Source organism: Bubalus kerabau, chromosome 8 (genome assembly GCF_029407905.1).
Source record: "Bubalus kerabau isolate K-KA32 ecotype Philippines breed swamp buffalo chromosome 8, PCC_UOA_SB_1v2, whole genome shotgun sequence".
Lineage (NCBI taxonomy): Eukaryota > Metazoa > Chordata > Mammalia > Artiodactyla > Bovidae > Bubalus > Bubalus kerabau.
In genome coordinates this window covers 95,860,702-95,880,523 of record NC_073631.1, presented here as the reverse complement: position 1 = coordinate 95,880,523, position 19,822 = coordinate 95,860,702, and the positions used below count along the sequence as shown (strand labels likewise).

At 51.9% G+C, this 19,822-nt stretch overlaps 1 protein-coding gene across 2 annotated transcripts; it reads left to right on the top strand.

The window, feature by feature from the left end:
• The first annotated feature begins 9,965 nt into the window (after positions 1-9,965).
• Positions 9,966-18,607, top strand: PRRT4 (proline rich transmembrane protein 4). Of its 2 annotated transcripts, none has more exons than XM_055590850.1 (4): positions 9,966-10,687; positions 10,774-10,878; positions 11,764-11,883; positions 17,478-18,607. In XM_055590850.1, the coding sequence occupies exons 1-4, from the start codon at positions 10,036-10,038 to the stop codon at positions 18,011-18,013; spliced, it is 1,413 nt and encodes a 470-aa protein (XP_055446825.1). In that variant the 5' UTR covers positions 9,966-10,035; the 3' UTR covers positions 18,014-18,607. The 2 variants fall into 2 exon arrangements, with proteins under 2 accessions (XP_055446825.1, XP_055446824.1); XM_055590849.1 differs by having other exon boundaries at positions 16,217-18,607.
• The last annotated feature ends 1,215 nt before the right edge of the window (positions 18,608-19,822 follow it).

Below are 19,822 nucleotides of genomic sequence, written 5' to 3'. Positions count from 1 at the left end.
TATTGAGCCATGAGACAAGGAGGAAACTTAGACACATATTTCTCAATGAAGGAAACCAGTTTGAAAAGGCTACATACTATATGATTTCAACCAAATGACATTTTTGAAAAGGCAAAACATATTTGGCCACCTGATGCAAAGAACTGACTCATTTGAAAAGATCCTGATGCTGAGAAAGATTGAAGATGGGAGGAGAAGGGGATGACAAATGATGAGATGGCTGGATGGCATCACCGACTCAATGGACATGAGTTTGAGTCAACTCCAGGAGTTGGTGACAGACAGGGAAGCCTGGCGTGCTGCAGTCCATGGGGTCACAAAGAGTCAGACACGACTGAGGGACTGAACTGAACTGAATGGAGACAGTGAAAGGATCAGTCGTTGCTGGGGGCTGGGGAACAGAAAGCAGTAATCTAGGTGAGACAGTGATGGTGACAGAGGGTGGTAAGGGGTGACTGAGAAGGCTTTTAGAGATAAAGCTCCCTGGGTTTGTTGATGAATTAGATAGAAGGATGAGGGCAAGAGAGGAGTCAGGAAAAACAGTTAGATTTTTGGTTAGTCAACTGAGGAGGGGAAAGTAGTAGCATTACACAAAATAGGAAAGAATGAGGGAGACTGAAGGGAAAGTTCTCTCGGTGGAGAGGTTGCCTGGTGTTTTGTGGGAAATGACTGGGGGATGAAGCTGTGTTTTGGACACGACAAGAAGCATCTCTTAGTTGAGCAGAGATGTCAGGTAGGTGGTTAGACAATAGAAGTCTGGAGCCCAGAAGTCAGAGTTGGTATTTAAAGCCAAGTTTCCGGGTGAGATTGCCTAAGCAAGACTATATACCATATGTGGAGGAGGCTGAGCAGCAGAGGAGGGGAGCTGGGCAGGCACAGCGTCTCCAGAGCCAAGAGGACTGAGCAACAGAGGAAACAGCGATGGAGGTTGTCTACTGTTTCAGGGAAGTCAAGAAAGAAGATTCAGGTCCATTGCACTTGGTCTTGACAGGAGCTGTTTCAGGATTGCAGTGGGATGGAGGCCATGCTGGAGCAGGAGGTAAGGAAGTGGAGATGATGGGGCAGACAGCTGGAGAAGTTCTGCCGTGACGAGCAAAGCAATAGGCCAGTTGCTTGGCTAGTGCTTCTTACCACTGCTTTCCCCTACCTGTTGATTCTTGTGCTCTGTTGAGTTACATTTAAAAAAAGAAATCATTGTCTATCGCTTATATGTGGAATCTTAAAAAGTTCAACAGGGATCTCCCCAGTGGTCCAGTGATTAAGTGGGTTTGATCCCTAGTGAGGGAGTTAAGATCCCACCTGCTTCTCGGCCAAAAAGCCAAAACATAAAACAGAAATATTATCGTAACAAATTCAATAAAGACTTTAAAAATGGTCCATATAAAATGTTCTTTAAAAAATAAATAAAAATTAATAAATAAATAAATAAATAAATAAAAATTAAAAGTACAACAAACCAGTGAATATAGCATAAAAGAAGTAGACTCTCAGATATAGAGAACAAACTAGTGGTTATCAGTTGGGGTGCAATATAGCAGTGGGGGAGTGGGAGGTTCAAAGTACTGGGTGTAAGATAGGCTCAAGGATGTAGTGTACAACAGGGGAAATACAGCCATTATTTTGTAATAACTGTAAATGGAAAGTAACCTTTCATTTCAGTTCAGTTCAGTTGCTCAGTCATGTCCGACCCCATGAATCTCAGCACGCCAGGCCTCCCTGTCCATCACAAACTCCCGGAGTTCACTCAAACTCATGTCCATCGAGTTGGTGATGCCATCCAGCCATCTCATCCTCTGTTGTCTCCTTCTCCTCTTGCCCCCAATCCCTTCCATCATCAGAGTTTTTCCAATGAGTCAACTCTTCGCATGAGGTGGCCAAAGTATTGGAGTTTCAGCTGTAGCATCATTCCTTCCAAAGAACACCCAGGACTGATCTCCTTTAGAATGGACTGGTTGGCTCTCCTTGCAGTCCAAGGGACTCTCAAGAGTCTTCTCCAACACCACAGTTCAAAACCATCAATTCTTTGGCGCTCAGCTTTCTTCACAGTCCAACTCTCACATCCATACATGACCACTGGAAAAACCATAGACTTTACTAGACGGACCTTTGTTCGCAAAGTAATGTCTCTGCTTTGGAATATGCTATCTAGGTTGGTCATAACTTTTCTTGCAAGGAGTAAGTGTCTTTTACTTTCATGGCTGCAGTCACCATCTGCAGTGATTTTGGAGCCCCCCAGTATAAAGTCTGACACTGTTTCCACTGTTTCCCCATCCACTTCCCATGAAGTGATGAGACCGGATGCCATGATCTTGGTTTTCTGAATGTTGAGCTTTAAGCCAACTTTTTCACTCTCCTCTTTCGCTTTCATCAAGAGGCTTTTTAGTTCCTCCTCACTTTCTGCCATAAGGGTGGTGTCATCTGCATATCTGAGGTTATTGATATTTCTCCCGGCAATGTTGATTCCAGCTTGTGCTTCTTCCAGCCCAGCGTTTCTCGTGATGTACTCTGCATATAAGTTAAATAAGCAGGGTGGCAATATACAGCCTTGATGTACTCCTTTTCCTATTTGGAACCAGTCTGTTGTTCCATGTCCAGTTCTAACTGTTGCTTCCTGACCTTTAAAATTATATAAAAAATAAGTCATTGTAGCTTTGTAATATAGTTTAATATTTATATAAATGGATATATACCACCCAAGGAGCAAGTTTTTGCCATACATCCCATTTGCCACTCTTCTGTCCCCAAAAGTTCTTAAGTATTTTTGCCTGTTATTCTTACAGCTGAGCTATAGAATAATCATTTCAAAAATTTAAAAAATCTCATTGATATTTTAATTGGAATAGCACTCAACATATAAGTCAAGTTGGAAAGAATTAATGATCTTATAAAATGGTGAGAAGTTCTACCCAGAAACGAGATTTGTTTCTCCATTGGTCAAGGCCTTTTTCAATTTTTTCAGTTTTATTGAGGTACAAATTGACACACAAAATTGTAAGATAGGTGAGCATGTCATGTGATGATCTGGCACGTGCACACATCGTGGAAGGATTCTTAACAGTCTCTATTGTTCTCATACGGTTCTGTAGTTTTCTTCACCTAGGTTTCTTTCATTTCCTGTTAAGTTTCTTTCTTTCCTTGATGCATTTTGCCTATATCAAATGGGATATTTCTCCCAAATCTTGTATAGAAAAGCTATTGATGGGGATATTTAGCTTTAACCTAATCACAGTTTTTTCTAATGGTTTTCCAAGTGTTTCACAGTGTAATGCTATTTTGGCATCTCATTTACTCTTTTCCAATATTTCATACTCATGTTTCTTCTTCCTCCTTCTATTCCTCTTCACCTTCCTCCTCCTTTTTCTTCTCACATTTTTACATCTCAATTTGGCTACAAATTGCGAAACAAAGTCATGTTGGAGAAAGCATTGATAGAAGAATCTCTACTTCTAATTTTAATGAGAATTTCTCTTGTGTTTGACAGTTAAGTATGGGGTTAGCTGTTCTTTTGAAATATAATTTTTATCAATAAAGATGATATCCTCCCATTATTCGTTTTTGAGTATCTTTTGAACATCTAGTAAAACGAGAAAATATATTTTTCGTAGTGGGTCTGTTGATATATTATTTAGTGCATTTAAATTTTTATTGAAAAAGGTATTGGTATCATGCATTCAAAAGAGTTTATAAAATTATATGTAAAAAAAGAAAAAAGTATATATGGTATTATAAAAATATACTAAAATGGACACTCATATATCTACCACATAAGGTAAGAAATAGAACATGACCAGCATCTCATCTTTTATTTTGTTTTTTTGGCCAGGGATCAAAGTGAGGCATGTGGGATCTTAGTTCCCTGACCAGGGATCAAACCCATGCTCCCTGCAATGGAAGGGTAGAATCTTAACCACTGGACTACCAAGGAAGTCCCTCCTTTCCTTTGGGAGGAAGGGAGCATGTTAGAAGCCCCCTGAGTTCCCTTCATCCAGTCTTAACCAGTCCCTGGTTATGTCCTCCCCTCCCCTAGGAAATGAGTCTCTTGATGTTTAGGCTAATCCCTTCCTTGCTTTTGTTTATGGTTTCACCGCATCTGTGTATTTTCCTAAACAGGGCTGAGAAGGAACATAATCCTAACTGTGAAACAAAAGGCCAATCTTGCACTCTTCCAGGATGAGAGATGCTGAACAGAGCTTCTGGGTTTTGGTGTGACTTTGGCTTCCCTGAGAGTTTACAAGACCCTTTGCTGGGAATAACTGTGGAGCACATCTCGAGGGAGTCCTGAAAAACACAGAGCTCACCGCGGTGAGAGCCGCAGTTGTGAACTAGACCTCGGACATCTGGATGGAATATGGTCAGGGCAGTAGGCTGTGCTGCGCTCTCTGCTGCTTCTTCTTTTTAAAACCTTTTTATTTTATATTGGAGTATATCTGATTCACAGTGTCATGATAGATTCAGGTGCACAGCAGAGTGACTCAGCCACACATACATGTGTACCCATTCTCCCCCCAGCTCCCCTCCCATCCAGGCTGCCACACAGCAGTGTGTGCTCTCTGCTTCTGAGCTCACTCCCATCTTCTCTCGGGAGCAGGTCACGCTGGGACCCTTCCTCAGCAGGTGTGGAAGGGTGAACAGCAGCCTCACTGTACTCAGTCAAGACAAGGCAAGTACCGCAAATACCGACCGGAGCAGGCTCACCCAGACATTCTGAGCTGAGAGTCTAAAGACGGTGCCAGGATCTGGTGTCAAGGATCTTGGTGACAACTGTCAGCGTGTCCGTCTCTTGAGTCAGTCACGCTGCTCCGATCTGAACCCATGTCCCTTTCCACGAGGCACACAGCCGACGCCCTGGAATCCCCCTTCACCATCTTCCCAGGAGACCCCTTTGCCTGTCTCCTGTGACGGATTTCCTATGCTTTCCAGAAAACCTGCAGGAAAGATAAACTTTTTGAAATCTTGTATTTCTGAAAAATCTATATGTTCTATCTTTTTACTTGATAGATAACTTGAATGAATCCAAATCCAAAGCCTTTCTTATATGTAATCCTTTGTATGTTACTTTTTTTTTTTTCCTTTTTGAAAGTTTCTTGACTCTTCTAATTTGCCTGGGTATGGGTTTATTTTCATCCAACCAACCCTTATAATCCAGTAACTCATATCCTTCTGTTCTGGAAAATTTCCTCCAATTAGTTCATTGATGATTTCCTCCCTTTCGTTTTTCTCTTTTTAGAATTTATCTTATTTCTATTATCCTGAAAGTGTCCTTTAAAGTTCTTATCAATAAGAACGTACTGTATAGCACAGGGAACTCTACTCAACGCTCTGTAATGGCATATTTGGGAAAATAATCTTAAAAAGAATAGACATATGTATATGTATAACCGATTCACTTTGCTGTACACCTGAAACTATAATAACACATTGTAAATCAACTATATTCCAATTTTTAAAACGCTCTCATCTTTCCTCTCCTACATTCCTACATTTTCTATCTCTCTGTATGTTTGTTTTACTTTCCAGGGAGATTCAATCAGCTTTACCTGCCTGTCTTTCTGTTGATGTTTTTGTTTCTGCTGTCATGATTTTATTTCTCAAAACATAATTGTTGCTTTTGCTATTCTGTGGATGTTTCTTTGTATAGCACCTTGTTCTTGTTTCATGGATGCAGATCTTATCCCTCTAAGGATACTGTGGTCTTTTTGACCCTCTCTTCTCTCTGGGTAATCTGTTTCCTTGAAGTTACTTTTTCTGACTGTTTTGTTACTCTCTTCTGCATTTGAAAATTCCCTAGATGTCTGGCAATCTTTGGCTATGATTAAGATTGTGGGGATGGGAGGGAGGCTAGTCAGAAACTCTGAGCTCAGAGAGAGGCTGGGTTTGCCACTGCAGCGTGGGCCAGCTGGGCTGTTTCTTATATCAGTAACTTTAGGTCTCTCCTCTTGGTCTGGTGAAATACCCCGAGTAGCGTCATCCAGTTTCCTATCTAGGTCCTACTCCCAGCACTTGGGGAGCCTGATGGTGGCAGAAAGCTCAGCATCTCTGCATTTCACCATTCCATGTGGCAAGGTCAACTGATCCTTTGGATTTCAGTATTTTTCAGTGTGGTATCTCCATTGACAACTGTGCTCCAACCCAAACACCCTCTATCTTATCTTCAGAAGAAAACTCCCCGGACTCTGGCTGGGATATGAGAGGGGCTGTTGCCCAGGAGTTTGGAGCTGGGGGAGAGATGGAGGGATCTAACTGCCCATTCTGGTCCTTATCTTAGCAACCTCTTCCACCTTTCACTTCTAGGAATCCACAGGTACCACGGAGAGGTTCTCTATGCCTCTGAGAATCTTGCAATGCAGATCCAGTTAGTTCTCAGCTCCCGTCAGCCGTGACAGCTGACATGACTCTTTCCTTGGCGCCGATAAGTCAGTGCTGGTCTGCCATTCTGCTTCAAAAATGTCGTGGCTGTTGTCTTTTTCCATGTTCTCTCTATCTTTGTAAGTTTATCTCTTGATTTAAAAAACCTCTTTATTGAAGTTTTAGTGGGGTTTTGGGAAGGAGTGAAAGTAGATACACACATTCAATTACCATCTTAACCCAGAACCTTAACATCCCTTTTCAATATGTTTTTAAAAAGATAATTCCTGGGAATCACCTTCCTTGGTCATGGAGGGCTGTTATTTTAATGTACTGGGGTATGTTTATTTCTGTCTTTCCATTTAGAAGTCTTTCCGTGAACATGATTAGCAGGAAATGAGCCTTTCTATGAGGAAGATTAAAGGAAAATGTCTCTAGTGGGATAACTTTTATTAAGTATATGACAGAAGCCCAGAGGCTGGATCTCAGTATGCAGTCTCCAGGCAGCCCCTAAATTACAAGGTTGTTGGGCTGTGGGGGGAGCGGGCAGAGTTTCCGTACTAGAGGAAGGACCCTGTAGCAATCCCTGAGGGTGCATCCAGGGAATGCCCTTGGCAATGTTTTGTTTAGAGACTCAGAATAAATCCCAGATTTCATCAGTGATGTGCCCTGGAAGGGTGGGGGGTGTTCATTCAGTGGCCTGATTTTATCTTACATCAATTGGGGGGATTCTGTGATAAGAAAGTGAGCCCTGGATGCCTTTCTGAAATGCTACCCATTGCCCATTTGGGCCCCAGAATCGTTCATTCGTTATCCACTTTGCTAATACATGGTGAGCACGCCCCTGGGCCAAGTGCTATGCTGGCCATACCTGAGACAGACCTGCCCTAGGTAACTCTTTGAGCACCCACTCCCCAACCTTACAGAGCAGCAAGTTAGGGGGATCAGGGTAACATCCAAGGCTGTAATCTCGTGACACATTTTCTCCCTATGTGGCTTGTGATGAGGACTAAGTGAGGAGATGCCTAAGCACCCAGCATGGTAGGATGTCTGGGTTTTTCCAGGATAGCTTTATATGGGGCAGAGAACCCACTGTGTTTTATGTTTTCCTGATACTTTCAAATAGGAACATTTTGGGGATTTAGAGATTCAAGTCTGCATAAACCAGCCAGTACTATTTAAATCAGTCACTGCGACAGAAACACAGGGTCCCTGAAGTGTCCACAGTAACTGCCCTGCTCTTGAATAATCTTCCACACTGGCCTGGGTGCACTTATATTCCTGGGCTAACACTCTTTGACTTCACTGTTCTCTTCTTGCCCATTATTAGAAACAAGTTGTAAACCACTTCTCACAAAGCTCTTTAAGGTTTTTTTTTTTTTGAGAACTCAGTCTTAGCAAAAAGAAATGTTACACATGGATTGAGCCTTGGCTGTTCAGCTATGAAATGTTGGAGGCACTTCCAACTATTGAAAGCCACCAGGTGATGAAGCAGACAGCAGAGAGACTGAGTTCAGGTTGCCAAACGGTGCCATCTTGGACAAATTCCTGAGTTATTTTTTTCCCCCCAAGCCTTAATTTACTCATCTGTGAAATGGGTACACCCACAGAGTTGTTGTCAGGGACTAATGAAACAAGGGGTGTGGACGTGCTTATTACACTTTCCACTCACCGCTTAATAAACATAGTGATTCTTCTTGCCTGGGTAGGCTGCCGTGTGTGTGCACGCGCGCGTGTGTGCACACGAGAGTGCACCCGGTGCTCTAGCCCGCGGTGTTTCCCGGGGAGGGCTTGCGAGTGGATGTGTGTGATGGGCCGCCCTGGGAGCGTGCGGCTGCGGGCACCAGGCTGAGAGCGCGGCACCGGCGCCCGCCCCGGCCGGCGGGCAGCGCTGAGTGAGTGAGCGCGCGTGGGGACGCAGGCACAGAGGCGGCGGCGGCTCGGGGCTGCGGTGCGCGCCCGCCTGCCGGCCGGGTGAGGGGCGGACCGCGGGCCGCGGGCCGGGGGAGGAGGAGGGGAGAGGGCGGGCGCGCGGGGCGGGAGCGCAGGAGGCGGGGAGGGCGGGCAGAGCGCGGCTGCCGCGGAGCCCGGCGCGGGCGGCTCTGCCGGGGAGCGAGGCTCGCAGCCAGGAGGCGGCGCGGCGGGTGGGAGCGCGGAGCCCGAGCCGGGCCGGGCCGCCCGCCTGGGGCCAGCGCTGCGGGCCGGGGCCGGGCCGCGCCAGAGTGGGGGCCGCGCGTCGGCGAAGCCGCCGTGACCCGGACGAGCCGAGGGGGCGTCGGGCGCTGGGAGCACCGGCCAGACTCGGTGGAGCGTCGCCCAGCTGGGCGCCTGGGTCGCCGCGACCGCCCCTTTTCGGGGGACTTGGCCTAGGAGAACCGCCTGCGGGAGAGGAGAAGGTCTGCTGTCTGGGCAGGGGGAGAGGGAGGTGTGTGTGTGTGTGCGCGCGTGTATGTGTGTGTGCGCGTGTGCCTGTCTGTAGCGGTGGGTGTGTAGGAATGTGCGTGTGGAGGGGGATGATGGGGTGTGATGTGTATCTGTATTGACTGTGCGAATGTGTGCGTAGGGGTGTGTGTGCCTCTGTGTCTGTGTATACTGTGTGTCTGTGAGGTAGGGGTGTGTGTGTGTGTGTGAGACAGAGCAGGCTGGAAGCTCACAGAGCTTGGATCTGAACCCATGTAGGAGGGAGGGGGCTTGGCAGGACTGAATGTGTGTGTGTTTGTGTGTGTGTGCACTTAGGCGCAGGGATGTGTGAAGGGTGAGTAGGTGAGTGTGGGTCAGGGTGCTAGGTGTGGCCGTGTGTGTGATGTAACAGTGGTGGGTACACATGTGTGCCCCCTGGCTTCCCCTCCCCTTCCCCTTCCAGCTTTGTGTGCCTGGGGTGGGTCAGGCGTGTACTGCAGCCAGCCCTTGGTCCAGCTTGCCTGCCTGGCCATCTTCCCCCCAGGAAGCCAGAGATGGCCAGGCCATCCCTCCCCCCAGTACTTCTAGGGTTAAGGGATGGAGAGCAAGCCAAACCCCAGGCAAGAGGGAAAAGGCTGAAGGGGCAGAGCTTCTGCCAGCCCAGGGCATGCTGCTTCCCTGGCCAGAGCCGCTTTCCTCAACCTCTGCCATCACTCACTCTGTGCTTTATCCCTCCAGGGCTCCCTGGGTCTGAGTGAGAGTGAGGCTGGAGCAGGGGTGGGAATAGGGGGACACTCATCTGTGAGGGGAGCTTGTTCACAGTTCTGTTATCAGAAGGGTGCTCGGCACGTAGTAGGCCTGAATAGATACTCTAGGGCAAAAGGAGGAAAGAGGGAAGAAAGGAAGGGAGGGGATCAGAGGCTGGGAGTCAAGTCCATGCGCTCAGTTATCAGTCAAGGGTGAGGGCAGCTGGATGCAGTCAGACCCCAGGCCTCAGACTAAGCAGGTGGGGGTGGGGGGTGGGTACTTAGGGAAGAGGAGCCTTGGCTGGAAGGGAAGGGGACTGCAGGGGAGAGACTGGTGCTGGGGCCTGAATGTTCAGCAAGAAGCTGGCCACTCTCCTTGGGCAGAAGCCTTTGTGTCTTGCCCCCACCACCTGCTTCTCCTGGATCCGCAGCCTCTCTTGGAGGCATCAGATTCCAACCCGGTAGGGCTCATAGCACCTCTCCTCTCTCCAGGACCTTCGTGCGCAAAGGTGCAGAAGACCCAAGTTCACGGCCCCACCAGGCCATGGCAGGGTACGGCTATCTGGGGCTGGGGCTGTTCTGCTGGGTCCTGCTTGCTGTTCCTGTGGGCCCCCAGCCTGCCTCCTCTGTCCCAGGGGCCCCTCTCACCACTTTGAACCCCCCGCCCCAGAGTGAGGCCTCTATGCTCTCTCTCAACCTGGGACTTAACTTCAAATTCCACCTTCGGGGACCGGCTGCTGTCTGGGGGAACCCTGTCACGGAGACCCAGGCACTTTCTCCCAGGCCGAGCAGGGAGCCCAAGGAAGAGGCAGCCAGTGGGCTGAGGGCTGACCCGCTTTGGGAACTGCTGGTGGGCTCTCTCGGAAACTCCCCCCCAGAGTGGGGCTCTGCAGAAGGCAGCTCTACTCCGTGGGCCTCCTCCCCAGCTCTGGAGTCCGCATCCCTCCTCTCGGGGCCCGCTGATGGGCCCACTGCACCCTATTGGCCCGGGATGGGCACTGTGACCTGGGACACTGCTCTGACAGCCACAGCGCCTCCATCCAGTGCGCCTAGGCTCCGCCAGAGCGAGCTGGAGCTGAAATTCGATGTGGCACTGAGAGCAGGCGCAGCCCCCACGCTCGGGCATCGAACGCTGCCCCTGCTGCCCAGCCTGCGGGCCAGCCTGGCAGAGATTGCTGGGCGCCTGGGACCCTTTGGTGAGTACCCACCCCCTCCCAAGGAGAGCTGCTGCTGGGCCATCTGGCAGGTAGGAGGAAGCTTCAGCATGGGGCTCCTTTTGCAGGGTTCTTTGGCACTACAGTGTCCCCGCTCCGGAACTTATCAAGCCCGAGCCCCCCAGGCCCAATTACATCCCCAGGCTCTGCCGCTGGAGTTTCAGATTCTCCAGGTGAGTGTCTATTTCACTGCAACAAACGTTTATAGAATGCTTCTAAATGACAGTGCCTCCTTTTTTCTCTGACTTAAGGGGAGCTTGCATTCCTTCTCCCAGGCCCTGGGATACAGCCACTGCTCCCATGGGGAAATGCTCTCTTTGTCATACAAAGTCTGGTTTGGCCCTTGTAGTTTAGCTTCTGGTATACACGTGGCTGGGCTTCCCTGGTAGCTCAGCTGGTAAAGAATCTACCTACAATGCAGGAGATGCTGGTTTGATTCCTGGGTTGGGAAGATCCCCCTGGAGAAGGGATTGGCTACCCACTCCAGTATTCTCGGGTTTCCCTGATGGCTCAGACGGTAAAGAATCCGCCTGCAATGCCGGAGACCTGGGTTCAATCCCTGGGTTGGGGAAATCCCCTGGAGGAGGGCATGGCAACCCATTCCAGTATTCTTGCCTGGAGAGTCTCTGTGAACAGAGGAGCCTGGTGGGCTACAGTCCATGGGGTTGCAAAGAGTCAGACAACTGAGCAGTGAAGCACAGCACAGCACATACATGTGGCTGGGCTTTCTAGGTGGCACTGGTGGTAAAGAACCCTGCTGCCAATGCAGGAGATGTAGGAGACGGGGTCCCCCTGGGTGGGGAAGACCCCCTGGGGAAAGAAATGACAACCAACTCCGGTATTCTCGCCTGGAGGAGCCTGGCGGGCTACAGCCCCTAGGGTTGCAAAGAGTCAGACACGACTGAAGCCACTTAGCACGCACACACGCATACATGTGGCTCCAATTCCTGGGACAGTGTCCCCTTTTGGTCAAGCTCTAAGAAAGGACTTGATTTTCTCCAAAGTTCCAGAGGCCAATGCCCGGCTGGCACTCTAGCCCTAATGTGCTTCCTTTGCAGGATTCTTTGGCACCACTCTGTCCCCGCCCCCATCCCCCCAGGAAAGAAAGCTCCCAAGTCCAAGGCCACTGGACCCAGCTGCTTCTCTAAGCTCTGCGTTAATTGCAACAGCATCACTAGGTAAGTGTCCAATTCATTTGAACTTGACGATTATTTATTGAGCACATAATATGTGCTAGCCATGCACTGACATTCTGGGATCCTTTTATTTGATGGTCATCATGATCATGATCACCATTCTGTTCATCATCACCATGGAGATGTATATTAATGGTCTGAGAGCAAGTGTTGCTGAGGATGGTCCCACAGAGTTAAATAGCAGTCCTCTGGGAGTTTTGTAATCATAGGCAGAGCAGGATGTAGACAAATGTATCAGGGCAAACAGACTCAGGAACTCCTTCCTGATTTCCACAGCCTCAGTACTAACCCCGCCCTCCACTTCAATCTGCCTGGCCTGCCTCCCACCCTCCCACTCTGAGCTTGGGGCTCTCTCCTTTGCCGTCTGATCTGACATGACATGCTGTCACATATGGGCAGAGCAGGGCCCCTCATTGGGAAGACATTGAAGAGAAGACCCTGAGCAGACAGACACCATCCTTGTCAAGGGAGCCTTTCAGAACATGCGTGGCGGCAAGCTGGTGGTGCAGAGGAAAGACCAGGGGCTGGGGGATCTTGAAACCTGGCTTTGGATCCCAATCTGCTTCCTAACGGGCCAGTGGCCCCACCCTCCTTCCCCCTCCTCAATGATGGCTGGATAGGCTATTTAAGTTCTTTGAGCCTTAATTTTCTCATATATCTAGAGTTTAGTAATACTGCCTATTTTGCTATTGTAAAGCTTCCATGTAATGTAAATTTCAGGCATGAGGCTGGTCATGAAGTATTAGCTCATTAAATAGTATCTGTTAATGTGGTTTCCCCCCATCATGTTCCAAAAGCACTTCCAGGTATACCTCTCAGACATCGCAGCTGTGGCCCCAAAATGTGATGGGACAACACATACTGTAAAAGGCAGAGGACAAGCTGCTTGGGGAAGGGTTCTGGGAGGTGAAGCCAAGGGAGCCATGCAAAGGGCTAACTGGGACTGGGAATGCTCTGAGCCACCCCACACCAGGAACTGGTGCAGCAAAGGAAACCACTGGTCCCCAAGCTTCTTCCAGCTCTAGACTTAACACAGCACCTGACTGTCACTCACTCCCTAGCGGTCCCAGCACTCCTGGGCATGTGGGTGGGAAGCCTGCCGTGTCTTCCCCATCCATCCCAGTGAGCAGCACTGGCAGGATCTGCTGTGGAGCTGGGGGCAGGCTCTGTGACCTCAAGGGAAGGAGGCTGGCTGGCGGTCTGTCAGCCTTGGTGACAGCACTGTGGCCAGGCAGGTTTAATGAGTCTGGACAGTATCAGAGGCAGCCCGGCGGCTGGTGGCCCCACCCTCCTTCCCCCTCCTCAATGATAGCTGCAGGAAGCCAGTTTCTTCCTGGCTGTTCCTTCTGGATAAACTCCGGAGAGCTCCAGGCCTCCTGGAGAAAAAGGCCAAAGGGTTTCTTGTTCACGCCAGTACCTTCTGAGGGGAGTAGTGCCAAGTAGTTAGGAGATAAAGGAATCTCTCTGTATCTTCTCTAGGAACTTTCTAACCTAGGTACAGTTAATCTTTGGCCCTAGGGCTTCTCTTCTGTAGTTCCTCTTTGGACCTGAAAGAGGAATGTGAAAAAACTGGCTTAAAACTCAACATTCAAAAAACTAAGATCATGGCATCCAGTCCCATCACTTCATGGCAAATAGATGGGGAAAAGTGGAAGCAGTGACAGACTTTATTTTCTTGGGCTCCAAAATCACTGTGGATGGTGACTGTAGCCATGAAATGAAAAGTTGCTTGCTTCTTGGAAGAAAAGCTATGACAAACCTAGACAGCGTATTAAAAAGCGGAGACATTACTTTGCCAACAAAGGTCCGTATAAAGCTATGGTTTTTCCAGTAGTCATGTAAGGGCATCTGAGGAGATCAAAACATGAGGGGTGAGGGAGAGTGTGTGTGTATTTGATTCCACTACTGTCAGACTGGCTCTGCCCCACCCCACCCCCACCAGCAAACCGTCAGATCCAGCTGAATGATTCTCCATTTTAATTCACTGCTGTGTCTTCAGGAGGTGTTTGGGGATGGTCAGTCTATCCAAATGGTGTTCTTCAAACAGGGTTCACAGAGTGAGACAATGTGTTGATGTTCACTGATTTGGCTAATTGTTGACTTTATAGGGGACAACAGCCTTTTGTTAGTTAAATCAAGAATGAGTTTGAGGCCCCAGAAATGGTCACACTCACACGGACACACACCAATGACTGATGGGTGATGAACATTAGCCCATAATGATGAGACCAACAGCAGTTGTATATCGAATGCTGATTATGCACCAGGCTCTCCACAGAGCTTTGCACACATTGGCCATTTATCCTCATCACAGCCCCGCTCTTAATTTCAGACTCGAGGAATGTGATGGGACAGGAACTAGGGAACATGCTGCCACTGAGCAGGCAGCCTGCTGTAAATATGTAATGTTTTGGCAGCTCCCTCTCTGACCTCCCCAGTTGCCCAGTTCTACCTTTCCCTCCCTTCTCTCCGGGACTGCTTTCAGGCCCCCTCACTCCTTACCCTTGTTCTCAGGAATGCTCAGTTTTGCATGTCCTAAGCTTAAACTCGGAGAAGGCAATGGCACCCCACTCCAGTACTCTTGCCTGGAAAATCCCATGGATGGAGGACCCTGGTAGGCTGCAGTCCATGGGGTCTCGAAGAGTCAGACATGACTGAGCGACTTCACTTTCACTTTTCACTTTCATGCATTGGAGAAGGAAATGGCAACCCACTCCAGTGTTCTTGCCTGGAGAATACCAGGGACGGTGGAGCCTTGTGGGCTGCCGTCTATGGGGTTGCACAGAGTCAGACGCGACTGAAGCAATTTAGCAGCAGCAGCTCAAGCTGGCACTGCCTGGGGTGGGGTGGGGTAGGGGGGTGTTCCTGGGGCCTTCCTGTTCTGTCCCACCGAGGCAGGGCTGAGTATGGCCAGGCAGTTGGGGCAGGGGTCTGCTTGTCAAGAGATCCTCCTTGCCTCATTCTACACCTGTCTCCTATGCACCTCCCCATCCCCAGCTGGCTCCCCCATCCTTCACCACAATCTTTCTGCCTCCATCCCTGCCTGCAGCTGTGCTTCTGCCCAGCTGGCTAGGTGGGGGAGGGAGGTTTAGCCTGAAGCATCTTCCCTTGCTGCCTGGCCAGGAGGAAAATCCTTGGGTCTAGCTCTTTCTCATTCCTCTCTTGTTCCAGGAGAGTAGCATGGGGGATCTTAGTCCTCACACTCTCTTACCCGACTTTCCTTTCCCCAAGGGATGTGTGGGGCTGGGAGCCCGAGTTAGCCAGAGCCCCCCAGAGCATCTGAGGGGCTCATTCGCTAAGATGGCATTTTATCCCACTATGACCCCCACAACTGTTCCTTCCTGGGAGTTCAAGGGTAGTCTTGAGACCTAGGGGAGTGATCTCAATGTCATCTTCTGCAAAAGGGGTGAAAACCAAAGGAGTATTAAGGGCCTCAGACTAATAGCTTGTAGTTAAGTCAGGATGGGGACCATGGCCATTGGTAGGCTGAGGGTTGGAGGTATAGCAGGCAGGAAGGCCAGTAAATATGAAAGATTGCTGGCGACAGGAGGGTTGTATCACTTCCTCTGCTGTGTGTGTGCATGCGTGCACATGCACGCATGGTGGCCTTCCCTGAAGAGACTGGGAGAAGAGGGAAGCTATTGAAAAAAGGCTGGAGAAGCTCCTTCTAGCACCAAGGTGTGAGATGGGAGTCAGGGGTGCAGAACAAGAGATAAGCAAAGTAGTATTATAAGGTTGCCGTGCCATCAAGAAGAGGGGCTCAAACTGGTGCTCAGATCTGGATTTTAGATGCAGCTCTGCTAATGTGTAACCTTGGACAAGTCACTTTGCCTCTCGGCACAGCCTCAGTATCTTCACTTGGCATGTATTCAATGAGTATCTTCTGAACGCCAACTCTGTGCCAGGACGTTTTAGGGAGGAGTATTCAGATGTGAGCAAAGCAAACAAAAATCCTTGTTCTCATGACTCCTCCTTCCTGGCAGGAGGGTTCAGTTAGAGGGGGCTTCTATAGCTCCCTTCACTTGTAAAATTCTGTGACCTCTTAAGGAAAACCCTTTTCAGTGGAATCACAGTGTACTGAACAAAGCTGGGAGCCAGGCCTGGATGGGATGACCGGAGGGGATGAGAGCTGAAACTCTGGAGGAGTTTGATATGGGAGGGGCCGGTGAGTGGTGGCCAGGTCCGTGAGTCTCCTATTTATGACAAGTCCTTCCTGGATGTCAGAAGGACTCCCATTGGCATACAGGCTACTGGCAGTATGGTGGGTAAGGGGAGGGTTGCACGAATGCCTCAGACTAACATTCTTTGCTCACAGAGTCCACCACCGCCCCCTCTGGCCTGGACGACCCCTCTCCTGCCAGCCTTGGGAACCTTTCGGTGCAGCCAGAGTGTGGGCCAGGGTCCTGCAGTATCAGAGAGCTGCCTGAACGCGAGGGGCAGCCGCCTGCGGCCCCCCTGCCCCTCTTCTTCCTGACGCTGGAGGCCGACTGGGCAGAGGCCAAGGCTCGCTGGGGTCTGGCCTGGGAGGCCCACGTGTACGGGGTAGGTGCGCTCTTCGGCCTGGTGGCCCTGCTGGCGCTGCTGGCGCTGGCCCTCCTGCCCTGGCGCTGCCCGCCCGGCGCCCCCTGCCTGGCGCTGCTGGACATGCTCCTGCTCTCGGCTGGGACCACGCGGGCCTTCCCGCTCTTCTACGACGCCTACGGGCACCGCGACCGACTGCCGGCGCTGGCCTGGCTGCTGCTGCAGGACCTCCCGCTGCCCTGCCTGGCCGCCGGCCTGGGCCTGGCCTGCCTGCTGCTGGCCCGGCCGCGCCCGCCGCGCTGCCCCGCCGGCCTGGCCGCGCTGCTGCTCCTGGGGTTGGGGCTGGCGGCCGCCGCCGCCCTCGGGAGCGCCGCCCACCGCCCGCTGCGGGCTCTGCGGCTCGCCTCCCGCGGGCTGCACGCCTTCCTCGCCGCCCTTCTTTCCGGGCTCCTGCTGGCGCTCTCCTGCTTGGGGGGCCGGCGGCGGCGGGCCGGAGCGCCCCTGGGAGCGGCAGGCTTCAAGGGCGCCACGCCTCTCCCGCAGGCGCGCAGCCCCTTCGGCCCGCGTGAGTCCTGGCGGCGCGCGGCGCGCACGGCCCCTGTGGCGGGCACCTTTGGGCTGCTGAGCGGAGCTCTGCAGGGCTACGAAGTGCTGCACGCCCTGGGCTACGGCGGCCAACCTGGCCTGGAGGGGCCCTGGCCTTGGTGGGCCTTCCAGCTCGGCCTGCGCCTCGGTGAGGTGGGCGTCGCGCTCCCGTTGGCGCTGCTGGGCCTCTACCCGGCGCTCTGCAGTCCCCGCGTGCCGCCGCGCTGCTGGGCCAAGCTCTTCCGTCTGTCCCCCGGCCACGCCGCCCCGCTGCTGCCCGGAGGCTGGGTCACCGGGGCCCCGGACAAGAAGCCGCTGGGGAGCGCCATCGCGCGTGGCGATGCGGAACTGCTGCAGCTGTGCGCCCTGGCCGGACCGGGCCCCGACCTCCTCCTCCAGGGAGGAGGCTGCCGGAGCTTCGACGGCGCGGCCGCCCACCCGGCGCCTTCCCCGGCCTCGTCTCCCTGCAGCGATGACACAGTGGACTTCCGCCCGCCCTCCCCCATCAACCTGCGGCGCAGCATCGAGGAGGCCCTCTGCAGCGAAGCACTGCTGGCGCCCGGCCTCTTCCAGGTCCCAGCCTTCGGGGAAGCTCTGCCTAGCCTCGGCGTCTACCGCACCGCCTCGCTGGGGGCTCAGACCGGGGTCGGGCCCATTGGGAGGTCTGGGGAGGCCCTTGGCTCCCCGGCGCCCCGCGAGCTCCCCTCTCCCGGGACCTGGCCCGCGGGCAGCAGCGCCTCCTCCGGCTCGCTGTGCGGACTCTCGCGGGACAGCTCGTCCGTGCTCCTGTGCTCCAGCCCGGACAGGGCCCCGCGCTGTCCGCTGGTCTGCGTCCTCAGCCCCCCGCGGCCCTCAGGAAGCAGCCCCAGCCTCCCGGCCTCAGGATCCTACCAGGCCCTGTCCCCACCCTCCCGCGACTCCCCAGAACCTGCTCCTGAGCTGCAGGCCGAAGAGGCCTTGCTGCAGGAGCAATTCCTGGACGCCTGCCGACAGATTGACGAGCTGAGCATGGGCAGCGACACCATAGACCTGTGAAGAGGTGGCCCCCCAGCCACCCCCGATCGCACGCCCCCTTCTGGCGCCTGTTCTGCCCCCCCACTCCCCACCCAAGACCTGCACACTGTAACCCTTCCCCAATCCTGCCTGGCTCAGATACCTCTCCCGGCTTCCTTTCCCATCCAGAGATCCCTGGATGGGTGGGTCAGCAGCCAGGCTCTGTTGATGGGGAACTAGTGCCACCTTCTCTGGAGCCCCGGGGCGTTGATGCCCTCAGCTGCAATTCTAGGCTGGCAGGGGTCCCACTGTCCTTGGCATTCACCAGCAATAAAGCTCCAAGGTGCTCCACTCCAGACCACCACTTCCCACTCTGGTGCTGAGTGAGAGGGGCTGTCCTTAGACGACCTCAGGACCCACCACTGTCCCCAGACCCACCTCTGCTACGCCCAGGAATACCATCCCTGCTGAGTGAGACTCCCATGTCCTCCACATGATCCTTCCCCGTAGAAGGGTCCATGGCCCATCTAGGAGACTCTGCAGCAGTTGGGTGGGAGGTGAGTGCTTTCAGAGTTAATTTATCAATAAAATATTTTCAGAGGAGAAAGGTCTGACCTTCTTGGAAAAGCCTAGATGAGGCAACAGCAGCAGTGGTTCTGCGAGAACAGAAAGAGAAGCAGTGTTTGGGTGGGGTGGGTCCATCTCAGACCCTAGTGACTCCTGACCCAAATGAGTCTTGTCCTCCACATGACCTTTCCCCATAGATGGCTCCATGGCCCATCGGGATGAGCGAAGGTCCTGGGAGTGGCCCCTTGAAGATCCTTCTGACTCCCCAGGAAGTGGCTTTTCAGAGGTGGAACACAACCCTGAGAGGTGAGGCAGAAACTCTGCAGTAGTTGGTGGAAATGTCTCTATTCCTAGGGACCTGGCTTCACATCCTGGGGGACAACTGGTTAGGGACTAGTTAGTAGCAAAGTCCTTCATGGAAACGTTGATACGCATCTCAAAAGCATGATCACTTTGAGCTGGGATTCCCAGCAATCTCCCTGCCATATATCTAGAGGAATTCACAGAGGCCTTTTGGATTCACAGAAGAAATTGCTCGCTCCATCTACCAACAGGACCTCTTCAAGTCTGCACTCACAACCCTCTTCCCTGGAGAACATTCATCTCCCACAGGTGCAGAGCTTCCCTGGGGAAAGCCTGTCTTCTCCAAGCCCCAGCACCGTCCTACCCACCAAAGCAGAGCTCACAGTGCAGAGATCCATGAATACATCCAGCCACCAGGCACTCTGTAATCCCTCCCTTGTCCAGGGCATTTGGCTCTGAGCGCTGTAGTATGCATTTGTCATTTGGCTCAAATGCAGTAAGTTCAGAGTGGCACTAAAACAGAGTTGTAGATTTTAGAACAAAATTCTGGCAGTGTTTTGGCAGATGTCCTGCACATCACAGGGAGGCCCACAGGGGCACAAATACTAGGCTTGAAGTGGAAAAACAGGAATAGGAATGGTTTTTTCTTCCAACTCTGCCCATCAGCTCATGAGGATTTGAGAAGGGAAGCAAGGGAGCCAAGAGGGAAGCAGGCTGGGAGGGGGTGGGGCGCTCAGCAGACCAGGCCTAATGCTCTAGTGGAAGAATTACAGCACTGTTCAGCTTGCCCCTGAAGCTCTGTCTTGGCTGAAGGGAGCATCCAGGGCTTGGAACCTCAGAAGGAGAAGGGCAGTAAGTGAGGGTCATAGTAGGGAAGAAAATGAGAGGAGGATAGGGCAGGTACTGCTGAGGGATGGGACCCGAGTGGTTCTGACTGTGTCTTCTCCATCAC

Coding starts and splice junctions, on each gene's coding strand:
- PRRT4 (XM_055590849.1), top strand. CDS start 10,036: ATGGCAGGGTACGGCTATCTGGGGCTGGGGCTGTTCTGCTGGGTCCTG. Junction 10,879..11,763: donor TGGAGTTTCAGATTCTCCAG/GTGAGTGTCTAT, acceptor CTTCCTTTGCAG/GATTCTTTGGCACCACTCTG. Junction 11,884..16,216: donor AATTGCAACAGCATCACTAG/GTAAGTGTCCAA, acceptor CTTTGCTCACAG/AGTCCACCACCGCCCCCTCT.